General features: G+C 33.6%; 3 protein-coding genes across 6 annotated transcripts; 2 read left to right on the top strand and 1 right to left on the bottom strand.

Moving 5' to 3' along the window:
* Positions 1 to 448: 448 nt before the first annotated feature.
* MFP1 (MAR binding filament-like protein 1) lies at positions 449 to 3,624 on the top strand. Of its 2 annotated transcripts, none has more exons than XM_016315338.3 (4): positions 449 to 1,072; positions 1,221 to 1,264; positions 1,384 to 1,527; positions 1,756 to 3,624. In XM_016315338.3, exons 1-4 carry the CDS (start codon positions 862 to 864, stop codon positions 3,475 to 3,477), a joined length of 2,121 nt encoding a protein of 706 aa, XP_016170824.1. In that variant the 5' UTR covers positions 449 to 861; the 3' UTR covers positions 3,478 to 3,624. The 2 variants fall into 2 exon arrangements, with proteins under 2 accessions (XP_016170824.1, XP_020964100.1); XM_021108441.2 differs by having other exon boundaries at positions 585 to 1,072; positions 1,224 to 1,264.
* Positions 3,625 to 3,739: 115 nt separating this feature from the next.
* LOC107612587 (structural molecules protein) lies at positions 3,740 to 5,302 on the top strand. Of its 2 annotated transcripts, XM_088496565.1 has the most exons (3): positions 3,740 to 4,367; positions 4,483 to 4,709; positions 4,860 to 5,302. In XM_088496565.1, the coding sequence occupies exons 1-3, from the start codon at positions 4,144 to 4,146 to the stop codon at positions 4,865 to 4,867; spliced, it is 459 nt and encodes a 152-aa protein (XP_088352691.1). In that variant the 5' UTR covers positions 3,740 to 4,143; the 3' UTR covers positions 4,868 to 5,302. The 2 variants fall into 2 exon arrangements, with proteins under 2 accessions (XP_088352691.1, XP_088352690.1); XM_088496564.1 differs by lacking the exon at positions 4,860 to 5,302 and having other exon boundaries at positions 3,995 to 4,367; positions 4,483 to 4,834.
* SULTR3;4 (sulfate transporter 3;4) lies at positions 4,451 to 9,597 on the bottom strand. Of its 2 annotated transcripts, XR_015896258.1 has the most exons (15): positions 9,096 to 9,597; positions 8,843 to 8,891; positions 8,534 to 8,741; positions 8,282 to 8,453; positions 7,837 to 7,902; positions 7,618 to 7,731; positions 7,396 to 7,512; positions 7,157 to 7,283; positions 6,767 to 7,053; positions 6,473 to 6,663; positions 6,272 to 6,357; positions 6,102 to 6,178; positions 5,678 to 6,010; positions 5,053 to 5,166; positions 4,451 to 4,948 (listed from the first exon to the last, which is right to left on the bottom strand). XR_015896258.1 is itself a non-coding variant. In XM_016314275.3 (13 exons), exons 1-13 carry the CDS (start codon positions 9,444 to 9,446, stop codon positions 5,867 to 5,869), a joined length of 1,989 nt encoding a protein of 662 aa, XP_016169761.1. In that variant the 5' UTR covers positions 9,447 to 9,597; the 3' UTR covers positions 5,494 to 5,866. The 2 variants fall into 2 exon arrangements, 1 of the variants encoding a protein (XP_016169761.1); XM_016314275.3 differs by lacking the exons at positions 4,451 to 4,948; positions 5,053 to 5,166 and having other exon boundaries at positions 5,494 to 6,010.
* Between the last annotated feature and the right edge of the window lie 7,792 nt (positions 9,598 to 17,389).

The raw sequence follows: 17,389 nt of genomic DNA, 5'->3' as shown, positions 1-17,389 counted from the left end.
TTGCTCCTCCTTCTACCCTTTAGTCTGTGATGTTTAAAACCATTTGATAAATGAATTTGATTCAATTGAACTGGAGTTGGATCCTTTTTTTTTCTTGGTTAATGGATATCAATGATATTTACTTCTCAATACTTTGCAGTTTGCACAGTTCTTTTTCTTGAGACACGTTGCACTGAATAAAATTTTCAGTGGCACAAAACATAACTAATGTAACTATTTAAAAGAAAAAAAAGTAATAATTTAATTATTTTCTCAATACTTTAAATGACTATATATCAATACCTAATAAATTAGAGTTTGGCAAAGGTTTATAAAGAATTGAAGATCTAGTGTATGAAAATAGAAAAGGGTGGGGTGGGGGATACTAAAAATGAATTAAATCTTATAGAATATGAGCATAAATTCTGATTTATCTCTCTTAAAAAAAACATAATTATGTAAATACATTGTCATAGAGTTGAATCTTAAAAACAGAAAATTAATTTTACCAGTTGATAATAGTAGATTAGTAGCATTTAAGAAGATAATTATCAAAAGAAACTTAAGGAGATACTAATAAGTAATAATTGATTTTTTTTTTTAATGGGATAGTTGATTAACTTAGTGTTTCCATTTTTCACAGAGGAGAAGAAAAGAAAAGAAAAGGACCCTTTCGTTTTTTGAAAAAAAAAAAAAAATAGAAAAGGAAGCTTGTTTTGTTTTTGAGTTCACACCGAGAATATCACCAACCACAGTCGCTACCAACATGAGTTGACTCCCTCGATAGCACAAAATCATGGAATGAACTACCAACTCACAAAACAGAACAAGGCATACTTTGTGTTTGTGTTTATGTCTGAGTGAAGTGGCACCCCAAAAATAATGGCCTTTATGGCGGGGAGTTCCTTCCTCCCCTATCATTTACCCTCTTCTTCTTTAGCTCCCAGAAGGTTCCGATCCTCGTGCTACTTGCGCCAACAACAGCAACAGCATGATCCAATCTGCAGAAAGAGAGCATTTTTGTTGATGGGCTTCGCTGTTCTTCCACTTCTCCCATTCAAGAATACCCCAGCTCTTTCTCTTCAATCACCCAGTAAGTAATTTCTCTATTTCCCAACTTTTCCATTTCCCTTAATATTAATTTTGGGGTTTCAAGTTGAAAGTTTTCACCCATACTTTGACATTTGTTGTTTGTATTTTTCTTGAGCATTGTTTATGTGTTTGTGGCAAATTTGTAACAGAAGAAAGTGAGGTGAAGGCACAGGATGATGACAAGAACATGGAGGTTCGATTGCTTTTGTCTTCAGATACTATACTCTTGTTTGAATAGTTAACTGCTGGGTTATCATATTTGTCCCCCTTGCTTGTTCTAAACTGTGTAGAAATGATTCTATCTTGCTACAGACGGCACCTGAAACAGACAAGCCATCAAATTCATCCTTTATGTCACCGCTGGCTGTAATAGGAATACTTTCTTCTGCAATGGTGGGTGCTCTCTATGCATCTGCTCAGAAAGAGAATTCCTTGGCTGTTATAACGATTGAAATGGTAAGTATTTATTGGACATGAAAAAAGTTATCTTTCCAAAGAAACTCATGCAGAAATTAAGGGAAATGAGTAAGTATTCTTCCTTGTTATCCTGCTATTGAAGTAACAGCATCGACTGATTTTTGTTTGGTTTTGAATGCTTAACTTGTTCTGTGAATGTATTGTTTTGAGTGTATTTCTTTATTTAGCTTTTGAGTCGTGTGTATACTTGATTGTCAATGTGCGCAGTTGCGCCGCCAACTGAAGGAAAAGGATGAGATGATTGTTTCCTTGAAGAGGAACTACGAATCAAAGTTACTGAATGAGCAGGAGGAACAAGTGAAGCTTCTTGGAAAGGCAAAGGAAGAGCAGCAATCTTTGATGAACCAATTACAATCTGCAAACAGCACCGTCAGCCGCTTGGGGCAGGAGCTAAAAAGTGAGAAAAATTTGATTGGGGAGCTGAAGCGTCAAGTTGACAGTCTTGAAACTGAGCTATCGGAGACTAATGCAGACAAGTTGGATCTTGAAATCAGCTTGAAGGAAAAGATAGACTCTATTGGACATCTACAAAAGAGAATTGATCTGTTAAGTTTGGATCTCAAGGACAAAGAAGATACTGTTCTAAGTCTCAACTCAGCCCTTGAAGAAAAGGAGTTGGAATTGAGGAATTTGAATTCTGTCTACGAGAAAACCAAGGATGACTTATCCAACGTTCAGCTTCAGATTCAAGGGTTGAAAGACGAACTACTAAAGAGCCAAGAGGAATTGGAAGCCAAAGATTCTGCCGTGAATGAACTAAATTCAACAATAACTTCCTTGACTGTTGAAAACCAGGATTCTAAGAGTAAGTATAAGATCATGGAAAAGGAATACAATGACCTAAAGTTGACTGTTGAAACAAAGGCTGCTTTGGATGCTAAGGCTCTAAAAGAAAAAGAAGAGGAGCTTCATCAGCTAAAGGATCAACTTGAACTTGCCATAGATGAATTAAGCAGAAACCAAGCCACCATTAAGGATTTATCCCAAGAAAGAGAGGTTTTGAAGGAGTCTCTGGAAAATGAATCTAAGAAAGTGAATAACTTGAAGTCCGAACTTCAAATCGTTCAGGAGAATCTTGGAAAATCAAGAACCGAGTCTGCTGAAATGGAAAAATATCTGACTGAATCAAATAAAATGAACAATGAGCTTGTAGTTGAGGTCTCTAAACTTTCATCTGAGCTCATTGAAGTTAGAGAGTTGCTACAGAGTAGCCTTGATGATGCAAAACGCGAGGCGGAATTGCTAGCCAGTGAACTTGCAACAGCAAAGAAACAATTGAAGCAAGTTGAAGCAGAGCTGCAAAGCGTGTCCGATGAACTGAAGGCTGCTCTGGAGAGCCGTGATAGCCTACAAAGAGAATTAGCTGACATCTACAAAAAGGCTGAAACCACATCTGAGGATTTGAATGAAGAAAGGAAGTTAGTCACTTCACTGAACAATGATCTAGAAGCTTTGGAGAAGCAACTCTCGAAAGACAAGAAGGCTCGGGAATCTCTTGAAATGGCCCTGCAGGTGGCTACCAAATCACTGGACGAAATGAACAGAAACACTCTGATTCTTTCTGATGAACTAGAGAGGGCTAAATCTCTTATATCTGGTCTTGAAAATGAGAAGGAGGTGATTTACAAGTCCCTTACAGAACAAAGAAATGCATACAAAGTGGCTCAGGAAAACATGGAGGATGCACATAGCCTCATCATGAGACTTGGGAAGGAGAGAGAGAATTTGGAGAACAGAAAGAAGAAATTGGAGGAAGAACTGGCTCTAGCAAAGGGTGAGATATTGCGCTTGAGGAGTAGGGTCAGCAGCTTAAAATCACAAGTTGAAGATAACAATAATGAGCAAGTGCAGAAGAAAGATGAAAGTGAAAGCAAGGTCACTGTTGATGGCAGGAAGAATTTCAGAAGAAGAAAGGCTAACCCCCAATAACTTAGGAGGAGAATGATACTATTACTTTGTGATAAATTTTCATGTGAGGAAGTTGATGTTGTTGTACTTTATTCTGGCTTTGGCTTCATGCAATTTCAAGCATTTTCATTTGGCAATAAAAATTTATGTAAAAAGAAATTGAAGTCAGATCTTTCTTTTTTTTTTTTTTTTTTTGCTTGAAAAAGATCAAGCTTGTCGTTTTGTTGATATCCATTATCCAAAACGATCAATTTTAAGTACAAACGACACATGGAACTGCCTAGCTGAGCTCAAATTTTTAATTTCTTTTTGTTTTTCAAAACTCTCATTCTTTTATTTCGCAATTTGTTGCAATTTCGCTCCTTGAATCTCACTGTTTCACACTTTCACCTCATCTCGGAATATTCGCAGAAAGTAGGAATCTTCTCTCCCCGTTTGTTCAAATTACCGAAATTCCGATTGTTGCTGTGTTTCCAATCTGATCTGAGTGCCCATGGCGCGGAGGTTTGATCTCGAAAGATGTTAGCCACATAGCTGGGTTTTCTAAATTTCATTCCTTTTTGTTCATATTAGTAGAATTGGAGATGGTGGAAGTTAGTGCAATGCAATAATAGTTCAGGGATATTATTGGGGTGTCTCCAATTGGGGATTTTTTTTTTAGGATTCAGGGTTTGGAGTTCAGTAATAATGTTCTATGGTGCGGTGGTGTGGGATCCTTGGCTCATTCTTGCTCAGATTGTATGCTTTCAATGCTTGTACTACGTCACTCTCGGCTTCTTCTTGGCCATTCTCGTTGGAACTCGCGTCTCAAGAATGACCCTCGTTTATTTCTTCGATTTCGTTACAGTCACTACCTCCACCTTCACCGGTTGGTGTGTCATTGCCTCCTTTATCCTCACCTCAATTTCAGGGTACGTATTTTAATCTGCTTAATTGTGATTATTAAGTTATTTTGGGTTTTGTGTACTTTAGGGTTGTGAATTGAACTCTTTAGTTGCTCAAAGGTTTGGTTTTTATTTAATGCAGGGCAGTGTATATGCTTTATGTGATTGAAAGGGCAAAGAAATGCTTGGATTTTTCGGTTACACTCTACATAGTTCATAGCTTTATATGCATTGTGTATGGTGGCTGGCCTTCTTCCATAACTTGGTGGATTGTGAATGGTATTGGAATTGCAATGATGGCTCTGCTAGGGGAATATCTCTGCATCAGGCGCGAACTTCGCGAGATACCAATAACACGATATCGTTCGAGTAAGCAACTTTCTTCTTCACAGATGTTTGACCAGCTAATTGGATATGACAATGGTTTTAAACTGCAATCTTGGTTGTGGTTGCGGAGAACAATTTTAAACTTGCCCTGTGCCAGTTTTGTATGATTTCTTACTTTTGTGTTCTTTGCAGATGCTTGATTGGCATATGTAACTTCAGCATTGAAGTCAAGAGAGAGCATTGTCTTGCTGGTTGTTAAGACCCTTTGGTAAGTTCTCAATCTGTTCAAGAAAGAGAATGACAGAGTTATTAGGAGCAGCCCTTAGTATTTATGCATTTGTTCTGTATTTGGGAAACAAATGAAAGATCATGAATGGTTTCTTACAATTGCAATTTGATGAGCCTTGTCTCTCAGAAGAAAGACTAGAATAGTTGACAGAATAACTGTTGTCAAGGGAGCAGCTGCTGAAACCCAAAATAGTTTTGGTTTCCTCAAGCTCTGCAGAAATTATTGAGAATTTTCAGAACTTAAAGAGGTAAATGAATTGCAAAAGAAAACAATAGTTGTATATAGTTGTCCCCACGAACTTTTGGATATGTTTAAAATTTTGGAAATATAGGTCAATTTTGTGTCATATAAGTTTAGTTGTTTTTTGTCTTTTTGATAAACTTTTAAATGTTTTGCTAGCTCATTGATCTTCATCTGTATGATTTTCACCATTACTTGTTGAAATGAAGTCCCAATTTGTAAGATATCATACATAACTCAGAAATCAGAAATCTTAAAAGTATTAATGGCCGCAAATGTATTACTTGAACACGAAAGTAGTCATTAGAAGGAGCCGTAAACCATATTTCCACTCTTTCTTTGTTTTTTCTCTTCCATTACAAGTTCTACTCATTTTCTCTGCCAGAATTAAATCATCAAAACATCTCTCTTGGATGCTCTTTCCCTCTAACAAACGTCAAAATTGTTAAAGTAGCAGGAAGTATAATGCTAACCATCAAACCTGATATTCAAACATACATTCTGAAAGAACCAAGCCCAAAATTTTCAAGGTTTCTTTTTTTTTTTTTCCCTTTCTGCTTTCTTTGCTCGAAACAAGAGCACTTCTAGCATGCAAAAAACTCCAAATGTTCTAAAAGTTTGATGGTTTCTACGTCGTCTATTTGCGTCCTAGAACACCATTTATGAACAATCAAGGCTCAGCTTTCCAGGATGATGAAATGTCAGCCACAGCTTCTCCCACCGTGAGATAAACACCTTTCAATCCAAAAGAATCCAAAACTGTTGATGTATGTAACTTTTCCATCACACTCCCAACAGGATTGGCTAATACAAGCTGCAGTAGATGATTGTAATGTAGACATTAGAAACAAAATTTTGATAGCATTTTTTTAGACCTTCTTCAATTTATCCATCAGTCTATGTACCTGAAGTGATCTTTTCTCCAGCATCTTTCTAAGTTCACATAATGTGTCAAGGCCACTTGTGTCTATGGCTGTTACAGCTGACAAAACATAATTATTTGTTTAGTGAAACTCTGCCTAAACATTAGATAATTAACTAGTACTTAGCCAGTAAGCTCCAACGGAATCTGTACCTGTCATGTCTAAAATTATGCACTTCAATGAACTTTTGTTATTTACTTTTGTACACTCTTCCTCTTCGCGAACCCATCTCAGGATCCTGTGGAAGGAAAAGCTCTCAAATCAATCGTATTCCATCATGAATTCATTCAGTGCTTCTGACATATCCTAGCTCTATTCTGAATTATACCAAAGTAGAAATATTCTTTACAAACCTTTCTTGAAGGTAAGTTGAATTGGCAAAATAGATTGGAGACTCAACAGCCAAAATGAGAAATGAAGGAACTCTTAAAGCTTCTTTGTATTGGTTTACGTTGTGGAATATTTGTGTTCCTGGTATATTCCCCAAAACCAAAGTGTTTGGTCGAGAAACATGAAGCAGAATCTTGAAGACTGATATTGCAACCTGAAGGTTTTGGTTAAGTAAGATGGTATTAATCACATTGAACAACATTTTCATGCAATATGTATATATTCTTCAGGAACAGATTAACGAATTATGAGCTCACCGCTATGCCGAGGCCTAAAGGCACTGAAATGAACAGAACCCCGAAAAAGGAGCACACACAGGCCAAGAAATCAAGTTTGTCAACCTTCCACAGCTTATATGCACCTTGATAATCTATCAGGCCAATCACTGCAGTGATGATAATGGCTGCTAAGACAACATTTGGGGTATAGTAGAAGAGTGGCATGAGAAACAGAAGGGTAACAAGAACTGCCGCAGCCATGATTATGTTTGAAACTGCTGTTTGTGCTCCAGCGTTATAGTTAACAGCGGATCGAGAAAAGGACCCTGCAAGTATATTTTTGTTTCTTTAAATATGGATGGTGATTTTCTCAAAATTGTTGCTTCTTAGATCATTTATAGCAGATTGAAATAAGAAGGAATTCAATACCTGTTGTGACATAGCATGAAGAACATGAACCAGCTATATTCATAAGACCAATGGCCATCATTTCTTTGTTTCCATCAACCTGGTAATTCTTCAGTGATGCAAATGTTCTACCTACTGCAATTCCTTCCTGAAATAAATAGAAATAGGAGAGTAAGTGAAAGTTAAATAAAGTGGTGAATATAGAATGAAATTGATAATCTTCTGTAACCAACAGTTTTTCTAGTTTTTAGTCAGCTTACTGTGAGAGATAAGAGTCCTGTGACTATGCCAGTTTTGATAGCAAGAGCCAAGTAAGCGCCATTGAAGAATAACATGTTTGAAGATGGTGGATTAAGACCCTTCGGTAAGTTCCCAATCTGCCCAATAAAAGAAAGAGACAGAGTTATTAAGAGCAGCCCTTAGTATTTATGCATTTGTTCTGTATTATGGAAACAAATGAAAGATCATGAATGGTTTCTTACAATTGCAATTTGATGAGCCTTGTGTCTGAGAAGAAAGACTAGAATAGTTGACACAATAACTGATGTCAAGGGAGCAGCTGCTGAAACCCAAAATAGTTTTGGTTTCCTCAAGCTCTGCAGAAATTATGGAGAATTTTCAGAACTTAAGAGGTAAATGAATGGCAAAGAAACAACAATGGCATGTATATACTTGTGTTTAAGCAAGATAGGGAAATTTACAATGTGTCTTGTTATCAGCAAGAAGGCCAAGAAGCCAAATCCGAGTACAATTGTTTGCCATGACCACTGCACAAATTGTTCAAATATTTCAGTGAACATGCATGTATATAAGATTACACTTGCATTCACAACAGAGTTAAAGAAAAAGAATAAAGAGAACAACATGTTTTACTCTCCAAAGAAAAATGTTTTGGAATCTAATTCTGTCTTGCAGTTCTTTACAAAAACATATCTTAAAGAAAGAGATGTCTTTGTCGTAGCAATCTTGGAGTGTTAAAGAATAAGTGCCATTAGAATGTTTGAGAGAGTTTAGTAGTGGAAAATTATTAGCCTTGAGTCATTGACCTTAAGAAGATGCAAAGCAGTTAAAGAAAAAAAAAAACTTTTTTTTTTGGGTTGCCCACGGTATCTCCCAACCCGACAAGTCAAGGACTAACGTACGTACCTCGTGTCTTTGCTTAAAAACAGATTGAAGAACCGGAATTATTTGCATCTTGTTGGTGAAGTGCACTATTCCGAGCAACCCTTTCAGCTGCTGCAGAGAAACTATGATGGCTGCACCCGCCATGAATCCCAACAGCGTTGCCTTGGATAGAAAATCAATCACAAATCCTAACCTGTTTGTTTACATGTATTAATCAATTCAACCATAACTAATAAAACAGAGGAGGATGCATGCATGAATTAGAATGAGTACCTTAATATACCGAGTGAAGCTTGAAATAAACCAGCAAAGAAAGTGGCAGTGAAAGCCAGCTTCAGATACAGAATTGGATTCTGCGTGCACGAAACTTGCTCACTAAGCATTGATCCCATAACCAAAGACGCAATTGAAACCGGTCCAACACCAAGATGTCTAGAACTCCCAAGCAGTGAATATATCAATGGTGGCACAAAGCTTGAATCTGCATCATAGTTAATGTGTGTATTATATATATATATATATACTTCACTGTTTACAATAATAATTCAATAATGCAACTGAGAAACCATAATGAATACTAACATAATCCAACAATAGGTGGCAGGTTTGCAAGCTTTGCATAACTTATTCCCTGAAACATAAACACAAGTTAGTAGATTTCGGGAGGAATCAAGCGAAAAAACATAAGATGAAAAGACACCAAATCCAACTCAAAACCTTAAAGTGTTAAATTAATGGGTCTCTCATCTTATAAACTCTTCACTCTTTCTTCCTTTTTTTGATGTGGGACTAACTTCAACACTCTTCACACTTGCAACACTGACAAACTTATTACCTGAGGGATGGCGAGGCTGGCAATGGTGAGGCCGGAGATGGTGTCGGAGCGGAGAAGGGAAATGGTGTAGGTGGGGGCCCAGTGGAAAATGGGGAAGAAGTACTGAAGAGCCAAGAGGAGCTTCATGAAGCATGGTTGATTCTTGAAGCGGTGGAGAGGGTCGTCGGGGAAGAAGATTTCAGAGAGTCTTTGCCTGAGTTTCTGGAGAGTGGTTCTCTCAGGTGGAAGCTGTACTCTGTGGATTTCAAGGGATGGTGGCATTGATGATGGCATTGAGATTTTGATGGTGGTGGTGGTGGTTTGGCCATTATGGGAATCGAAGTGCTCAACTCTGTTGGAGTTCACACCCATTATTGCTCTCTCTCTTTCTCTCTCTTTCTCTCTCTCTCTCTGTTCTTAGTTAGTTGGTTTTGTCTGAGAAACACACACTGCAATGGTGGCTATTTATAAGGAAGGGAAGAGAAGAAAGAAACATGGCAATGGCAGTGGCATTGGCAGGTGTATCATGTTCTTTATCACTGGCTACTATTTACAAACTTGTAGGGGCATTTTCGTCACTTCACTCCCATTCAAATTTAATCTATGATGCACGGACACTAACACAAACAGAATACGCAAATACACGAATTTAAAATTTTTATAAGATACATGGATACGACATATATATATATATAAGGCTAGACACGGATGATATTTAGGTGTGTTCAAGTCTAGAGAAGACTTTTTTATTTTTATTAAAACACATTTAGACACAAAAAACATACGTATCGTACCTGTGTTGATGAATGTCGTGTCCAATATACAGTCATCATAAATTTTGATGTATTCTTCTTTTAATTTAAAAATTAGTTTTATAAGTATGTCTAATTATGTACCACTAGGTTAACTAAAATAATTAATTTTTACTTTGCATGATCAGTCCCTAAAAAAATACAAATGATTAATTAATTCTATAAAATATTGTTACTATGTCAAAATTAAATTAAATGCGTATCTTATTTTATAAAAGTTGTCTTTATGCTATTATTTTCTTTAATACACATTAATGTGTGTAATTATAAAATTATTTTTTTTATTAAATATGTACTAATTATTCTACATGTGAAATGAGTTAAAATAGTAAATATCTTATGTTTTTGTTAATAAGTCTTGAAATCAGATATTTCAATTTTTTGAAACAAACTAGTCTATTTTAATTCAAATGGCATCATTTTCATGTGAAAATAAGAACTATCCAATTTTTTAGAACAATGAAGAATGAATTTATCTGTTTTTTTTTTATTTGTTCTTATAAAAGAAGTTTGTGCTTTATAATATTTTCATATTTATGTCTTGAAATATTCATTAAATAAAGTTATAGTATAAAATTATGCACATAAAATAAATATAATAGTGCAAATATTGTCACTTAAAATATAATAGAACATTAAATATATGATATCTCTCTATTGGTAAGATTTAATGGCAGTCACCATTTTGCTAGACCCAGTCCCTATTGATTACCTTTTTTGTGGTCTCTCATGATCTCAATTAAGATTCATTTTAATTAATTTGACCAATCAAACAATATATTACAAAGGTAGAACTGTTTTTAATATTTTTTGTTTCATACAAACAAATCTGATTTAAATTATTAATATGAATTTGTTTAACCAGTGTCATTAGGGTACCTGTTAAAGATTAAAAAAAAATTTCAAAACTTCTAGTGATAATAGACATGTTTAATATTTTTGTTCATTCTCTCCTCAATGTTCAACTATATATCTAGTTGACGGAATTGTTTTATTACAATAATATTTAGGAGACAAAAAAAATTCAATCTAAACAGTTCAAACTTATTTTATTTAATATAATTAATAAATATTAAATAAAATAAATTTGGATTTATTTTATCTTTCGAACATTATCGATTTAATTAATTGTTTGGTACTATTTTTTTCATTATTCCTATGTAATTATTGATTAATGAAGCAGCACTAACCAACGAGCTATAACTCAAATGACTTAGTATACTTTATATTCATCTAAAAGGTCGCGGATTCGAGTCTCTTTATCTTCGGTATAAAAAAATGGAGGAGCATTGATACTATTTACTAGAAGTTGTATGATTCTGGTGAAATTTCACATTGCTGAATTGTTACTATCATCTATAGTTGTAAAAATCAAATTGGATCGGCCGGTTCGACCGAAAAATCGGTGAATCAGACCCTATGCTATCATTGGTAACCAGTGAACCTGTAGTTTGATCGGTTCGATCATCGATTCGGTTCTGACAACTATGCTATCATCGTTAATTATGGGTGTAAATAATTAAATATTATATTCCTAGCTACTTGGATTTGGCAACATCGTAGCATATTGTGATACCATTCTAATTGACGAAAATGAATAATCTGTTCATGCATGTTATCTTCTTATCAATAATTCTCTCTGGATTTGCACCTTCTAAATTAATGGTACTAGCTAGATCATACATGAAAGATTTATATAAAAACTTTAACCAAAAAAAGAAGAAACCTATTTTCCTAACTTTACCTGTTCGTGAATCAAGCATGCGTGAGTGTCTAGCCTTTTAAATATCACATCTTCAAAGTCCAAATAATGCAGCGTACAAAGTAGGTTAGATAATGCAGAAAGTATAATAAAGTTTTAATATTTTCGAGTTTTTAAGTAATCGCTTTTTGGTAGCTTTACTGCTTTAGGATAAGTACAATTGTGGTTTTTAATTAGTTAGTTTTCTAAGAGAAATAATGTTCTTTTAATTATTATTTTGGAGGCAAAAAAATATACCTATATAAAAATTCAGTAGGTGCAAAACTCATGAATGGTTTAGAATTTGACAAGTAAGAATTATTATTTTCATTTTCATTTTCAACGATCAGAAAAGAAAACAATCACTGCTTAATGCTTATTACTGCCATTCAATCAGCACCGTTCAGTAATAGCTTTATGCCAAAGGATAAATTCCTTGCACCTTTGCTCCTTAATTAGTTCATATCATTATCATTGTTCATAAAAATGTGGAATTCATGTATTCAAATACTACTATAAATTTAGTTTTTTAACTTAAAATTGAGTGGCCTAATTTATTCTAAAAAAGTTAGTTTATATTTATAGATGAATAAATTGAATTAGATAAAGAAGTGAGATAATAGCTTTATTCTTTTATATACAGGAAACTTGTAATAGTTATTATTTTTTTTGGGTAAAGTACTAAATTGGTTTCCTATGTTTGGGCGTAATTCTGTTTTGATTCTTAAGGTTTAAAGTGTCCTATTTGAATCCAAAAAAGTTTCATTTAGTATCAATTTAGTCTCACAGTGAGATCAAAGTTAAATAATTAACGGAATGTCCTACATAACAACAGTACAAGAACAAAATCGATAATCTGGAGAACAAGTACAAGCTCCAGAGGCACAAAATCAACCGTTGATGCATCAATACATTTATTTATCATTCTCTTTAGTTCTATAGAAAATATTTTATTTATATTATAAGAAAAATAATAAATAAATGTATGATTTTGTGCATTCAGAGCTTGTACTTGTTCTCCATATTATTAATTTTGTTCTTGTACTGTTGTTATGTAGGACATTCCGTTAATTATTTAAGTTTGACCTCACTGTGGGACTAAATTGATGCTAAATGAAACTTTTTTGGATTCAAATAGGACACTTTAAACCTTAAGGATTAAAACAGAATTACACCCAAACATAGACGACCAATTTAGTACTTTACCCAATTTTTTTTTATCAAGTTCACTTTTGTGATCAATGAAATCATTGAAATGTAGTGATAGATTCTATTCTCTAACAAGGAAAATAATTATTTTCATACTTTCTTATAGCAAATGTGTAAAAAGGTCACCTTGTATATTGTATTAAGTGAATCCAGAAATATGTTCATGATTTGGCTTTAGAACTTATCATCTTATATTCTTGTTCTTATTTTTCTATTTTTATTATTATTTCAATCCTAACTCTTCCGTGCAATGAAGAACCAATATCAAAAGTCCTTTTAAGTTTGACCTCTCCAATAATTAAGGCAAGTGCGTGATTCTCTTCCAAATTCAATCACTTAAAAAAACATATTCAGAGCAAGAACAAATTCTAAACATTCTCTGCTTGCTATTTTCAACAACAAGAAAATCAAGATATGGCTGCAGTATGTTTTACTCTTTTTTTATCCACCCCATCTTCTCACTTTTTCCATGGAATTCAAGACCAAAAGTATGATTTTGTTTAATCAGAATAAATAACAGCAATTATTTCGAGATAATACTCAATTTGGTCCCATAACTTACACGCGAGTCTCAATTTAGTCCCTGAGATTTTAATTGCCTGTCCTCTATTTAGTCCCCGAAGTTTATAAACGTGTCTCATATTAGTCCCTGAGACCATTTTTAGTATAAAAACCTTAATAGAGCATTGTTGTAAACTATTACATGTCAAGTTAAAACTTGTAAAATGATGCAGTTTTGGTTTTGACATTTAAATAGCTCAAAAAGGGCATCATATTACTTATTTTGTTAGGTAAAATTTTAATAAACACTATTTAGGATGTTGTTTTTAGGTTATTTGTGTGCCAAAACCAAAACGACATCATTTTACAAAGTTTAGTGTGGCATTTGGCTGTCACGACAGTGTTTCGTTAAGGTTTGTAAGAAAATTATTTCAAGGGCTAACATGAATTATGTTCACAAAGTTTGGGAACTAAATAGAGGCAATTGAAACTTCAGGAATTAAATTAAAATTTGCGTATAATTTCAGGGACCAAATTGAATATTATCTCCAATTATTTCAATGCAAAATTTAGCTAGTGCTTGCTTTGTCATATTGATGAACCTCTCACAAAACAAGTCAAACCTCCAAGTTCTACCCATCTTTGACTGAAATTTGCTCATATAAAATTAGACCAACCTTTTGCAAATTAAATATACCAAACTATGAATATATAATTGAATAGTTGTTACATGGAACACAATAGATTTCAGTATAGTTGATAAATTTATGTAATTATGACTTTAACTACATACAAGTAATCTTAAGGTAGGTTTGGTTAGGAGAATGTTACAGTTAATAATACAATAGTGGGAGGCAACATTAATCTATAGTACCCCATCTATTATCCCTCCACTTTGAAGATTCACCATTAGAATGCCTACATGTGTTTTTCTTCTTATAAAGACAAATGAATAAAGTCACTTATTTTTTCATCAAACTCATAATTTGGCCACTGATTTCAATTAAAGGGGGTTGCAGGATCACTTTGAATAATCATAACTTTGATACCATGATCCCACCAATAATCAAATCACCCTTTCTAACAGTAAAAGAGGGTTCTGCCTAATCCTGATCTTTTGTTCTGTAAATTATGCAATCTGCAAAGCCTTAATTTACTATTTCAACAAGTTGTGCTGTACTTTCAATTGGTAATAAGAACAAGCTGTGTATCCTAATTAGAGACATAATGGTCACTCTCTTATCCTTTAACTATTAAGATTACCTACCTAAAATCATAATAAATGTGCAACTAGATAGACAGCATGTACATTCCAAAATCCAGAGTATCCATTATTCAATAGCTCTTAAAGTTAGGCATATATCAATAATGGGTTACTACTTTTATAAAAATACAAATTCAGCACCATAATTTTTCTTTTTCCCTTGTTTTTTTTACTTGTTTCATCTTAGTGTATGAGAACCTGTTTCTACAAACTGAAAAAAGTTTAGTACTTGTCTTAGTAGTTCAGAATCATGAATAGTCAAAAAGTTTAAGCATGCTCAACCATTGGTGATTCTAGCTAGTTCTTGCATTAACATATCAATAGCCACCAATATTTTTGTGATGCAATCTAAGCTAGCTAGATTTTTGGAACACATGCTGAGAATTGAGGCTTATAAGTAACAAAGATTCTGATTGAAAGGGGAAAGGGACAGAGAAATATACGCGGCGAGCGCGAGTTGCGTAATGACTTCTATGGAAAAAGAGAACTTGGTATTCAAAATTATTCATAACCATATATATATCATAATCATATCATGATATGAAGTGAAAAGAAGAATGCATGATCATGAATAAGGTGGCCACAATTGATGGATCAGATACTCTCATCAGAGCCAATTCAAAAAGGAACACAATGGATGGACAGGATGCAATTCCGTTTCTCTCTAGAGATCCTTTTTCTTCAAGAAAAAAAAAAAATTAGAAACATAATAAAGAAAAGTTTGATGTGAACACATGGCTTATTGGCTTGCCATCAATGACAGCTGAACTTGTTTGCTGTTGTTGTTGTCCTAATTGTTACACATCAACCCCTCACTTATACATTTTAATTTTTATCAGACAGGAATTTGATTCCTTCTTTTTCAAATAATCTAACAAAGATTTCTGTAGAACATAGCATAACTTTCTTCTTTTTTATACGGCACTGAAATGGGAAATGTAGTTGAAGGATCTCTTTGTCAATGAAGAGCAGGAACACTCTGTGTTGTTCTAATACTAGTATACTGCACTAACTTAAAGTTAATTAATCACGTTCATCCATTAAGAAATATCACTTAAAAAAGTATCATGACTTGATTGGCAAGCTAACTTGAACTTAAGGTTCTATTAAGGACACTCAATCATAAATTTGAATAAAAGAATTGTCTCTTTGGGTGTAACATATATTAAAGGTTTAATTATTCCGTTGGTCCTTATAATTTCGTGAAATTTTCAATTAGATCCCTATACTTTTTTCTTTTTAATTGGGTCTTTGCACCAAATTTTTATTTTAATTAAGTCCCTCTTAGTAGTAATTGACTTAATTTTATAGGGACCCAACTAAAAAAAAAAAATTGGTACAGAGACCTAAATAAAAGGAAAAAAAAAGTGTAGGGACCCAATTAAAAAAATTTGGTGCAAGGACTTAATTAAAAGAAAAAAAAAAGTATAGGGACCTAATTGAAAGTTTTGCGAAACTATAGGGACTAGCAGAGTAATTAAACCTATATTAAAATTAAATTAACCACATAATTTTCATTGATTATATAGGGTAACTATTAAAATCTTCATTGATTTATAATAGTCACAACATTTTACTCTTTTTTTTAATTCAATCGTGGAATAAGCACTTGAAACAATTATCAGGTTAGACTGTCTATATTATATTCTTTGCGTGCAGTACTTTTTGAATCTTGTGTTAACACAATATACTTATGTATCGAATTGGTTTTTTTTTTTTTTCCAACTCAAGTAATCAGAAAAGAAAATGTATATTTTTCAAGTTTTTTTACCTGCTCTTAGCTTCCTTCACATCATCCAAATAAAGCATAAGAACTAATAACAGGTTCAACCCACATTTTGGTGCCTTTTCCACCATGGACCATGATTTTGATTAAGATAGAGCAAGAGGCCAAAGGAGGGGTTAGGTACTAGCTAGTGGTGCTCTTAAGTCTAATCAAATTGGTGGTGTCTTCTGTGTTGGAAATGCATTACAATTAGGAAGAAACCATGCTAGCACCAAGGCCTTAGTGCCATTTATGGACATACATTACAGCACAACTCAAATTCTGAGAAATTATTAGTACTTATTATTATGAGTAAAGTATCGTTTTGTCCCAACGTTTGGGGTAAATTCTATTTGTGTCCCTAACGTTTAAATCGTCCTATTTGTATCCCTAACGTTTGTAAAAGTTATTCAATGTTATTCTGCCGTCAATTACACATAATGAGCGCTTTAGTTTGAGTTTTAAAAATCTCTTCTTGAAGTTAGAATATAAATGTCTGAGATAGAATCGATAATCTACTCCGAAAAATAGCTCATCAAATGTTGAAACTAATTCCTACAACATTTACATAATTCACTTTTCTAGGAACATAATTGAATCTAAACACAAATAGTGGGTATAATATTAAATCGAACACATCCAAGTGAAACTTAATTGAGAATGAATACATCCAAGTGAGAATAATTGAAAAATATAATCTGATTTGTTAGTATAATTGATAATAGGATAACATTGAATCACTTTTATAAACGTTAAGGATACAAATAGGACGATTTAAACGTTAGGAATACAAATAGAACTTACCCAAATGTTAGGGACAAAAACGATATTTTACTCTATTATTATTATTAAAACAAAATATAAAACAAATGTGGTACTTACTATTATTAGTCTAAGGGAAGAAGAAATTGAAAAATTGAAGTTTGGAAGGTACATAAAAGAAAAAGGCTTTGAGAAATTGAAGTAGTGAGTGGAGTAGTTTATTCTTGGAATATACCCTTCATAAGGACTCAATATATATCT

This window comes from Arachis ipaensis, chromosome B8, assembly GCF_059453495.1.
Source record: "Arachis ipaensis isolate K30076 ecotype BB chromosome B8, ASM5945349v1, whole genome shotgun sequence".
NCBI lineage: Eukaryota > Viridiplantae > Streptophyta > Magnoliopsida > Fabales > Fabaceae > Arachis > Arachis ipaensis.
The sequence above is the reverse complement of the archived record's forward strand: the minus strand, read 5'-3'. Positions and strand labels throughout refer to the sequence as shown.